The 11,759-nt window shown below is 35.5% G+C and overlaps 1 protein-coding gene across 1 annotated transcript; it reads left to right on the top strand.

The window, feature by feature from the left end:
• Window positions 1-8,363: 8,363 nt before the first annotated feature.
• LOC145565394 (protein FAR1-RELATED SEQUENCE 8-like) lies at window positions 8,364-11,759 on the top strand. Its single transcript, XM_081625415.1, has 6 exons — window positions 8,364-9,433; window positions 9,673-10,543; window positions 10,996-11,058; window positions 11,183-11,434; window positions 11,524-11,577; window positions 11,733-11,759. Exons 1-6 carry the CDS (start codon window positions 8,364-8,366, stop codon window positions 11,757-11,759), a joined length of 2,337 nt encoding a protein of 778 aa, XP_081481541.1.

The following is an 11,759-nucleotide window of genomic DNA, read 5'->3' as shown; positions in this document are numbered from 1 at the left end:
AAATAGATAGGGAAGTAGGGTCGAATTCATAGGGAAACAATGTTCTTTTATTCCTAATAAATTATTATAATCTAAATTATTAAGAAACGAGGAAGAATTGTGATTATATTACGACAATAATTAAACTAAGGGAATAATCAATAATAAAAAGCGTAGGGTCGTAGGTTCACCAATAATTAATACTCCAGGATAAAACATAACAATCAATTATCAATGCATAAATTAACCAGATTATAAAGGGCTTTCGTTACGTATTATAATCACAGAATTAATCTATCGGTATTAAATCGCATCTTTCGAATCTTGACTTAACCATTTATAAATTAACCTGCTTATTGAAACTAGGCCTTAATATTAATTCTCATCTCTCGAATCTCGAATCTCGAATCAATATTGCATAGCTCATACAATTAAACCAGCGCTAATCTAATTGCATAGCATTATATTAATCAATAGAAAATTAACCCAACACATTAACAATCAATAATAATAAATTATCCCTTCATATTAATCATGAATCCCCAAGAGCCCTAGAATTAAACTAGTCATACATAATTAAATATAAGCTAACCAAAACAAATAAAGAAGTCATAATTAAAAGCAAAGCAATTAAAATAAAATAATTAAAGTAAGCAAATAAGAAACAATAATATAAAAACTCATGTGAAGACTATAGTATAAAAGCATAAACAAACCACAAAGTTCCGCAAAATACTAAAAACTAAAAACTAAAAACTAAAACCAATTACTGAAAACTATATTGAAGCAAAACAAAGAAAAGAAAAATAAAGAAAAGTCAACTCAAACTAATGAATCATGAAAAACTAATGAAAAGCTGATTTCCTACTACTATTCTACGCAAGAATCAAGAAAGCTGATTATAAAACTAAAACTAAAACTAAACAAAACTAATAAAGGGTAATGATCGGTCATTGGGCTGCCCGCTCTTTTACATCCAGCAGATCCGATTGTGGGCTTGTTTTGCACTTGGGCCTATAACTTAATCTTTGTTGTTTTATGATTCCTGGCCTCATTACTTGGTCCCTAAAATTAGCTTGTAAAACTTGAACTTTTTTTATCAATCAAGCCTTTATTTACCAAACTAAATTTATTTAGCTCGGTATTGGACTTTAAATATACTGTCATAAAATACAATTCGACTCCAATATCTTTGTAGTGGGTCAACGAGCTCGGGATTGTCATTAATCTGCAGATTCCTACAAAATAATACCAATTTTACAAAAACACTAGAAAACGTATATTAGTAATAAAAATAGCTCTGCAGATTTCAAATAAGCACAAATATGACCATGAGACAGGGAATTAAAAAATATATAAAATAGACTTATCAGTAACACAGCAAGGCAAGGCAGCCACACTAAGCCGAGGCTGCTAGCAGCGTGCATGCTAGCATCGCTGGCTGGTGTGTGCTGACGAGCCTGGCTAGCACGCTACACATGCTGGTGCGCACAGCAGCCCGCAAGCAAGCATAGCTTGCTGGATAGTGCTGGCGCATTGCAACACTTAGCAGCAGCCCGCAAGCGAAGCGTAGCTTGCTTGTTGGGCTGCGCGCAAGCACGGGCCATGCTGGAAGACCCAGCTGAGCACCTGGTCGCCATCATGGCGCGCCTTGGTGCCCAAGGCTGGGGCCAGGTGGTGGGTTGCTATTGGCCAAGTGAAGGCCGGCTATTGTGAAGGGTTGCTTGGGGAGCAAGGGGTGGTCCTTTGTGGTCCTCATCTAACCCCTTGTTTTCCTTGTGACACTTGTTGTTTCTTGATTATTTTGCCTTCATTTGATTTTTGAATTAAAATTAAATTATAAAAAGGCATTTTACCAACTCCTCCACATTGATGGGAGATTGGAATTCTTTAGGGGATTTTCCTATAAATACTCAATATGGGGAATTGGGAACTTCTTTTGAGTTACGTTGTGAACTTGAAAGGATCTCCACAAGCGAGAACACTTTCGTTCTAATACTCTAAGTATTTTGGTCTAGCCCCGGCTAAGCTCCGGGGTAGGGGCCGTTCGGGTCGGTCTTGAGGGTGAGAGCTGTCGGAGGCTATTGTGAGTGCGAACCTTTGTAAGCTTTCAAGTAAGAGTTCGAGTCGAGCGAAGCACACGTCAAGGGTATATCCGTCTTTCCCTCTCTTGTTAATTAATTATGTTGTTAATTAATATGCATGTTTTAGTTGCTTTAATTTGTGTACGGGTCATGAGATGAGTTTTAGTTGCGTGTGATGTCGGACATTACGAAACCAACACTTACTACAATATATTTAATAAAATATATTGTTCAAATATATGAATAAGAATATATGCATATATTCACTAACTGATTCTTTTTTTTTTTGGACAAAATTCATAAACTGATTCTATTTTAGTATAATAATTGATAATATTATCTTGTACTATAATTAGTAAAATAATTGATATTATTAAACTATACTTTATTTTGTCCTTATATAAATGGAAAATTTGCAAATTGCAGCCATTTAAAGTTCGTATTTTGTAAATTGCAGCCATTTAAAGTTCGTATTTTGCAAATTGCAGCCATTTAAAAAAAAAATTGCAAATTGCATCCCAAAAGTTCGTATAAATTGTAAATTGCAGCCCGATTTAACTTTTTCATCGGTTTACAAGTCGAAAAATCTTCTATTAAGGTTTTAGGGGCCATTTTAGTCCTTAGGGATCCGAATTGAGCTCGGAATTAGCAAAAAAATAACACAAGTGCCTCATTTTGCGTAACAAAAATGTATCGATTTGTGGAAAATTGTAAAAATGAGACACTGATGTTATTTTTTTGCTAATTCAGAGCTCAATTCGGGCCTTAAAGGTCTAAAATGATCCCTAAAACCTTTAACGAAGATTTTTCGACATGTAAACCGATGAAAAAGTTGAATTGGACTGCAATTTACAATTTATACGAACTTTTGGGCTGCAATTTGCAAATTTTTTTAAAATGGCTGCAATTTGCAAAATACGAACTTTAAATGGCTGCAAGTTGCAAATTTTCCTATATAAATATAAGTTTAGTTATAATTGTAGTATAATATTATATGCGAATTTCATGTGTAAGATTTATAGGAAATAAAAGGTCTTGAAAAATATAGTGAACTAATTTCTTTATTTAGGATAGTGGAAAAGGGCAGGAATATTTTTAATGACATGATGACACGTGGGGCTGTTGATTGTATTGCCCTCTGTTTTAGTATAGATATAGATTCATTCATTTCATTGTTCAACATCAGAAGAAAAATGAGTGTTTTTTTTTTTTTAAGGAAATTTTTAATTTTTAACAGCACAACAAAACACAAAAAATGCTTATAACAGTACTAAAAAAAAAAAAAAAAATTAACACTACCAAAAAAAAAAAAAAAAAAGGATTTTACCACCACTTGATTGATTCCATTAAAAAATTTGTTAAGTAGGGTCCATGTGTCATCATATTACTGGTTAATTTTTTTTTTAAAAAAAATCCCTAAAACTAACCTAGCCACCCCACCACCACTACTAGCACCCCTTCCCCACATTACACGCGCAGTCGCTACACCCCTTCCTTACTCCTGACCACCGGAATCCACCCCTTACCTTTCCCCCAACCCTAAGTCAATTCCCCACCCAAAACAGCAAAAAAATCAGTCATTGGCAGAAATCGGCCTGTTTAGGGTCAAAATCTACCACTCAACCCCAAAACGGCCGATGTCGACCGCTGTCCGCTGGTGGCTATTTTATATGGTTATTTTTGAGGAAGGGTGATTGTTTTTGGTGGCGAAAGGGGTGGTGGACGAATAAGGTCTAGGGAAAAGGGAAGTGGGTAGGTTTCGGTGGTCGAGGGTAGATGATAGGGTGCACCAGAGGTGGGTTATTAGGTGCGGCGGTTGCACGTTTAAAAAACTTAATTTAAAAAATCTAGGGTTCTTAAACAATGACAAGAAAATTCAAATCAGATCAATTAGGTACAGATCAAATCAGACTAGATTTAAAACATTCAGATCTGACATGAAATATTCAGATCAGAGACCAAAAAGATTCAGATCAGAACAAACCAAATCTTACAAAATTTAGACCAAATCTCCTTATTTCAGGTGAAAAGAACAAGTCCTAAGGGTTTAAAAAAAGGGATCGGGGAAGGAGGGGAAGATGGAGGAATATTCTTATCGGGGTGCAGGCCAGGAGGCGACAACAGGACAAAGATGATAAAGTTGCGATGGTGGTGGTGGTGTTGGTCTTCTCTATCTCTCTCTCTCTCTCCCTCTCTCTCTCTATTTGGTTTTAATTGAGGGATTGTGCTGAAATGTCTTCCGTTTGTTTTTGAAATTCGATATTTCCGATGGATTTAATTCCGTTAGAGGATAATTTTCGATGGAAAAAGGATTTGTCAGAAACTTTCAACAGAAATTCCGTCAGAACAGGAAATTTCCGTTGGAAAGTTCCGATGGATTTATTTCCATCAAAAATTTTAAATTTTGCAACGAGATTTTAGGTCTGTTGGAGCCGATCCCTTGCTAAAAAGCTTGATTCGTGTAGTGTATGATCAATCTTTTATGCCGTTGAGTGTCGACAGAACTTCAAGTGTAGTATTGATGTCTAACTAAGAGGAAGAACGGTGAAAGGTTTAAATGCCAAAAGATTAAGAAAGAGAGAATTACAGAAAAATTGAGAGTCAAAAATGGTGTTCAACTTTGCCCATAACCCTCGAAAGGTTGTGGTGTTCATAGACATGAATTCAGAAAAAAGGATAGAATTTATGGGAAAGCTAACGCGTCCTAAAAAACATTATTTTCCGCGTGGCAGGATGACGTTATGTGGCAATGTTTGACATGATGACGAGCTAGTTTTGGTGTGTCGCGCCAGACTCCCAATTTTGTGATAGCTAAGATTAAAGTAAATGATATATTATATTGTTAGAAAGTGATGAGATGTTATGATATGATCAAACTAGTGTAAGGGTGTTAGTTTTGGACCGAGTTTTGTATTTCGTTCACATTTTTTTCGATTGGGCTTATGATATATCATTGGAAATATTATTTCAAGGTCTGTCCAACAATGTAAGATTTGCACAAAAATTATGAGGCACAAAAATCATATTTCCTCAATTTCGGGTTGCAACTATGAAAAGGAAAATTGGACTAATTTAAAGTATGTGGATTTTGGGCTAGGAAAAGTGTTGAGTTATTGAAATGGCTAAAATAGATTATGTAATAATAATAATAAATGAAAATGGTTTGGATTTCTAAGCAAAACTCAAATAATGTTCCTTTGATTCAACACACAACTCAGACCAAATAGCGGTGAAAGGTTTTACTTATCATTATTGGGTTTCAATCGAGAAGACATTTTTAGGTGTATACAGGTGGTCAAACTCATATATTGGCATGTGTGCCAACTTTGACTATTTCAATTACTAAGGGACGAAGAAGATATATGATACCAAATGATCTTCATCTAAGTGTCGTTGTACCTTAAACCTTGTGCTAATCATAGCCGAGTAGTAGGATTTGTTAAATGCAACCCCTGTTAAAATGCAATGTGTTGTGTGTACTTAATTATTCAAACTCTTCAAATTTTAATGACATCTCGATGACTCAGAAAAGATCTTTTGCAATCGTTGTAAAAATGTATATGCAAAGTGGTACCGCATAGCAATTTTGACCATTTATACTGCCTATGTATTTTATTACTTGTTCCACTTTTATTTTATGGTTGTAGTTTTTACTTGCTATATTTTTTTTTGAAAATTTTTAACAATATTGTACTAGTTTTTACCCCACTAGTGGTCACCACATATAATATTTTAATATTTTTTTATATTCTCGCTCTTTCCTCCTTACGCATACTCATTTATACTCACCTTTTTTTTTTTTTTTTAATTTAAAAACCAATCACATTCTATTATAAAATTATAGGAAAATTTGTCAAAATAAACCTTTAAAAAGCACCATTTTGCGAAAAAAAATCTTTTAAAAGCTTTTTGGGTAAAAAAAACCTTCACGTTCTTTTTTTTTTTGCGAGAGGAAACCTTTTTCCTTAATTACCCTCGAGTTTCTCCCATTTCTTCTAATTAACCTCTAACCCACTAATCATATAAGTAATATATAAAGTTAAACTTTTAGCCAGGTCACAAGACATGTACAACAACACTTGACATTCTAATTTTGCACCAAGTATCACGCCATGTAGTCGATAATTAATTATTAATATGACACATATGATAATAATTTAATGTTGAATAGATTTAAATAGAGTTAGATTAAAATTTAATGCTGGATAGATTTAGAAAGAGTTTATAAGATAAAATAGTTTGTTTAGAGTTTTATTCTCTATAAAATTTGGATAGGTTTTAGGATAAAATTGTTAGTTTAGGGTTTTATTTTCAATAGTATTATATAACTTTTAATAAATCTATTTTTATCCCATAAGTTTCCTAAATTATGACAAAAGTGAGTAAATGAAAATTTTACCTCAAAACAAAATGAAAAATAAAAAATTGGTGGAATTAGGACATAAGTTTAGTGATAAGGGTATATTTTAGTATACTGCGTAGGTACAATTAGTAGGTTGAACCGTTGAAGTACAAGGATTATAGCAATAAATTTTAAAATACTATTATGTGACATTGGAATAAATTTTTTTTGAAGGACATCATATTGGATCGGATTAATAAAGCAGGATTAACTAAGGAGAGAATTTTATATCATCCTCTATATTAATAACTAAGTTTGTCTCGTACGATGCACAAATTTAGCAAATGCATTTGCTCTTATGTGTGCAATATAAATAATTTAAGAATTAACATAATAAATAATGATATCTCTTATTAGAAAATTTGAGCTAAAAAGATGTTAAATATTCTTAGTATCTTCATAAACGAAACAATGTTAGCATTTTATCAGTTTAGTGTATTTTTTTTAATTATAAAAATACCTGGAGAACTTATAAAGAGTAGAAAATTCAAACTCATACCATTCTAAAATGTAGCGTGGAAAAAATGTTGTCTATAGGAGGAAAGAAGGAATTTTGTAGTTAGAAAAATTTAGTCATAAAACTAAAAGCTTTTAGAAAAATTAATCTACCTACTTCAAACATTATCTTTATCTTGAAATGGAGAAAAAAAAATTGATGTCATTTATAATTTTGGAGGGTTTATTTTTAATAAGAAGCTGACACATTGCAGAAGTGATGTCAGTAGTAATAACATACTTTCATATTAGTTATATTAGTTACAGATAAGATACATACAAAAAGTAGGCACTTCCTATTGAGTTACGAAGAATTAACCTATGAATTGATCATACATAATTTTATTTATTTTAATCGAGAACGCCCAGGTTAAGCTCGGTGAGAAATTTTGATGTTTCTCTCACCCTCCACGTAGGACAATTGGGTAACTTAATTTATTAACCAAATATGGGGCCCAGTAGCCGTTAGTTCTTCTAAGTTAACACCGTTTGTTCCTTTTGTTATTTCTCTTTCTTCACTTCACTGTTGATCCCTTTGATCCACCCTCTCTTCTATTGTTCTTCTGTCTCTCTCCCTGCAGTTGCTCGGTTTCTTTACTTCTACCACATGAATGCTCTGTTGAGTAGGTAAGGCGGGTTACATCTGATTTATCGTGCATTTGTTGTTCTTCCGGTGAGGCTGTTTCCCCAGATCTGAGTTATCGTACATTTCGCGGCTTTATTCAGGTGAAATTCTGTCGAATCTTAGTTTGATTTCTTGTAGAATTGATATATGTTGCTGAATTGTGAATTTATGTTGGATTGTGAAATTGTTACCTAATTTCAGCTCATTCTTAATTTGATTGAAATAATGTCGAATTGGTAATTAAACTATTTTGTCAATATTTTTTCAAATTTCATATTGATTGAAAGAATGTAGAACACAATGTTGAGCTAGTGGATATCGTGTTTTTGTAACTCTGGTATTTGGTAACTGAAATCTGGAATTTGTGGTTGGGTTGTTATGCCTTGGATTTATTAAGTGGATTTTTGAGTAATGTAGCTGAATTGCGTAGTGACTTACAATTTATTGAACTAGTATGTTTTTTGAGCAATGTTGTGATAACAGTGAGTCATATTGTTGTTGGGATAGGTATGATAGTTGAGTAATGCTGTGATTTGGCTGAGATGGATGAGTTATTGCTAAGGGATGGAGATGAAGTAGATCGGGTAGGTAGTTTGATTGAAGTTGAATGTAGTAATGGTCATGATGATGAGTGTTTAATACAGATAAGTTGGACAATATTTCCCTCACCAAATATGTTGAGAATAATGATAACAGACACACCCCTATCCAAACCTCTTCCCCAATTCAGTCTATTTAGATTGTTGAATCAAATGTGTCAACAACTAAGGTCTCTGTTATGACCTCTGTTGATCCCCCAAAAGTTGGAATGATGTTCAATGGTTGGGAGGAAATTGAGGTATATTATAAGTCTTATGCAGAGCAGTGCGGGTTTGGAATTAGTAGAGTTCAAACTGCTTATACTCTTAATAAGAAAGAGATTAGGGGGATGACTTGGAAGTGTGAGTGTTGGGGTCCACCCAATTTGAGGGCGCAACGCGAGGCTAGGAAAAGGGAAAAGCAAATGGAAGTTGGAGGAAGTGTTGGCAACAGGAATGGGGACATAGTAGAGGATGAGCTTGCGCGGTGCAAAAGAAAATCCAAAAAATGTGAGTGTCAAGCTAGGATTTATGGTAGTGTTAATAGGGAAGGGCTGTGGGTCTTGGTAACAGTTGAATTGGAGCATACTCATAAGCTGGACCCCACTATGGCTAAGTTAGTTAAAGAGTATCGTATGAAAAAAATGACATCTACTGTTCGTAAGAGGTTGATTAATTATTTTGAGGTTGGGCTACCGGTGACTAAAATTCGTGGTTGTTTGGGAACCGAAAATGATAACTTGCCTAATGTCAAGGATATGCAACATGAGGTGTATAAGAAAAAACGTTCGAAGATGGCGGGGGGAGATGCAAATGCTATGATGGAGTACTTTGACTACATGCAAGGGGACAACCATAACTTTTTCCATGTCCATCGGTTAGATGATGAAGGTCGCTTGAAGGATGTACTTTGGGTTGATGCTCGTAGTATAGCCGCGTATGAAGATTTTGGAGATGTAGTGTGTTTTGATGCAACATATCTCACCAATGAGTATGAGCTCCCGTTTTGTAATTTTGTCGGAGTTAATCATCATGGTCATTCACTCTTGTTAGGCTGTGCTCTTATATCTCGAGAAGATTCCGACACATTTCGTTGGATATTCCGTCACTGGTTGTCTTGTATGGGCAACAAAGCACCAGAAGCCATCCTTACAGATCAAGCACCTGCAATGAGGAAGCCCTTAGCCGAAGTTATGCCAAACACACGGCATCGATGGTGCATATGGCACATCCTTAAAAAATTTCCAGAAAAACTTGGCAAGTGTGAGCTGTAAGTATCTATTGTTTGGTAACGGATTATGTGCATTTACTTGTCCTGTTTTAGGGTTTGGAATTGTGCCCTGCATAGTTTCCATTGTTTGGTATCAACATAGGTGGTTGTTCATAGGTGGTTGTTCATATTATTTTGCTACTCTTGTAGGTGCTGTTATGTCCTGTTCCTACCTTGTTTTTACCCTTCTTGTTTGCTTAAGGATGGTTTTATTTTGTTTACCCTTATTCATACTTCAGGTACAATGACTTCAAAAATTCTCTAAAGAATGTCATATACGACAGCTTTTCTATCGATGAATTCCATACACGATGGTGCGAAGCAATGAAGTTATATAAGCTAGAGGATAATGAGTGGCTGCAAGCGTTGTTTGTAGAGCGGCACATGTGGGTGCCTGCTTTCATGCAGGAGTACTTTTGGGCGGGGATGAAAACGACGCAGAGGGTGGAGAGCATAAACAGTTTCTTCAATGGTTTTGTTGATAGGCACACTAAATTATGTGAATTCCCTGAAAAGTATAGCCAGGCATTGAAGAAGAGGGTCAGTGATGAGACTGATGCAGATGACAGGGATTCCAAATACGTCAGGCGGCTTGTTAGTGGATTCAAAGTGGAGAAGTTTTTTCAAAAAATCTACACTGATGCAAAATTCCAAGAAGTACAAAAAGAATGTGGGCGGATGTTGTATGTGATTCCCAAGGTCCAAGATGTTATAAGTTCTGGGGCTATTCAGTATGTAATTGAAGACAGAGTTTGGATTAAAAAAAGTGGTACCACTGAAGAAAAGCTGACTGACTTCAAAAGATTGTACTCAGTTACCTTTAATCCTGTCACAAAAGACAGTATATGTGACTGTCGAAAGTTTGAGAAGGATGGAATTCTATGTAGGCACATCATAAGAGTGTGGGATGATAGGAAGGTTAAAGAAATTCCTCCAAAATATGTATTTGTTAGGTGGCGGAAAGATGTTGTGAGGAGGCACACTCGTGTAAAAGTTCCTTACCATGATCCGTCACATACCACTGAATGCAAAAGGTACAACTCCCTGATCCCTGAGCTTGAGGCTTTGTGTGACGATGCGTCTCTAGTAGATGATGAGACGGTTGAGGCTGTACGCACAGAAATTTTCTAGCTTCGTGCGGTGGTGAAAGAGAAGCGTGCAAAATTGTTAGAAAAGTTGGCGGTAACAAATCCAGAGATTAACTCAAAAGCCTCTCCTCCTATCCCTAATACGATTCAAGCAACACCCTCCGCAACAACTTCTCCCCATGCCACTACTCCATTATCTCCCAGTACTCAGTTTGGTGCTATGAGCCCACAAATTTCAGGGGGCGGCCACTATACGCCAGTAAGAAATCATCCACCTAAGTCCCCTTGCAACATTCGAGATCCAATTATCAAAAAGAAACCCAGAGGGCGACCAAAGGGGTCTAGGAACAAAAGCTTTGCTGAGTTAGGGTACAAGACCAGCAAGTTAAAAACTGCAAAGGTATTACCATTCCATAACTAATTGTGTTTAAAACATTTATTGGTGCACTGTGTACTTATGTGTTATGCCTTCAGGGCTTGCAAAGTGAGCCGCAATCTACTGAATTTCCAGAGTCAAGCCAATTTGTGAAGAAGCCGGTATATTACTTCCTTCTATACTGCTATATTTTAGCTTGTTTTGAGTTTGTACTGATATATAATTCTGTCAACTCAGGTGAGGCGTAAGAGAAAGGGTCCAAATCCTTATGATGAGTTCTGGTAGGCTGCGTGTGATGCTGAAGACCTGGGCAATGACCCATCACTGGATAATTTAAATTGTTCCTCACCATCTTCACCTCCTGCAAATAATCAAATGTCTCTATTGTCAACTCCTTCTCACCAATCACAGATCAGCAAGAGCCCCATTAGCTCTGCCTTTTACATTGGAGATATTAATTCAAAAAAGACGCGTATAGGGCGAACAAAGGAGGCTAGGGTCAAAACTCTAGTTGAGTTAGGATACAACACCCCTAAGGTATTTCACGGTTACTTGTTAGCATTTTGATATAAATTTATAGGCCTGTTTTATTATTAAACATTTACACAATGTGTTTATGCCTTCAGAAATGTCAAATTCAGAATGATGCTCCAGAAACACAGCAATCTGTGAAGAAGCCGGTATTGCAAATTTGTTTCAGTTCATTATATTTTGGTGGAGTTATTTATACAGCCTATTATATATTGTACATAGTGTCAAATGTTGCAATTTTCTAAAGAACTATAAAGTTTTGAGTTCTTTGTGAACCCTGATTGTGTTCATTTTGTGAATTCAGGTGAAGCGCAAGAAGCGTCAGAAGTAG

This window comes from Chenopodium album, chromosome 10, assembly GCF_948465745.1.
Source record: "Chenopodium album chromosome 10, dcCheAlbu1.1, whole genome shotgun sequence".
Lineage (NCBI taxonomy): Eukaryota > Viridiplantae > Streptophyta > Magnoliopsida > Caryophyllales > Amaranthaceae > Chenopodium > Chenopodium album.
Note: the sequence above shows the minus strand (reverse complement) of the source record. Positions and strands in the feature narration are given on the sequence as shown.

What these genes read in the sequence shown, in the direction of transcription:
- LOC145565394 (XM_081625415.1), top strand. Translation starts at nt 8,364, where the DNA reads ATGACCTCTGTTGATCCCCCAAAAGTTGGAATGATGTTCAATGGTTGG. An exon ending in AAACTTGGCAAGTGTGAGCT is followed by an intron (nt 9,434 to 9,672) that starts GTAAGTATCTAT and finishes TTCATACTTCAG; the next exon opens with GTACAATGACTTCAAAAATT. An exon ending in ATGATGAGACGGTTGAGGCT is followed by an intron (nt 10,544 to 10,995) that starts GTACGCACAGAA and finishes TTATGCCTTCAG; the next exon opens with GGCTTGCAAAGTGAGCCGCA.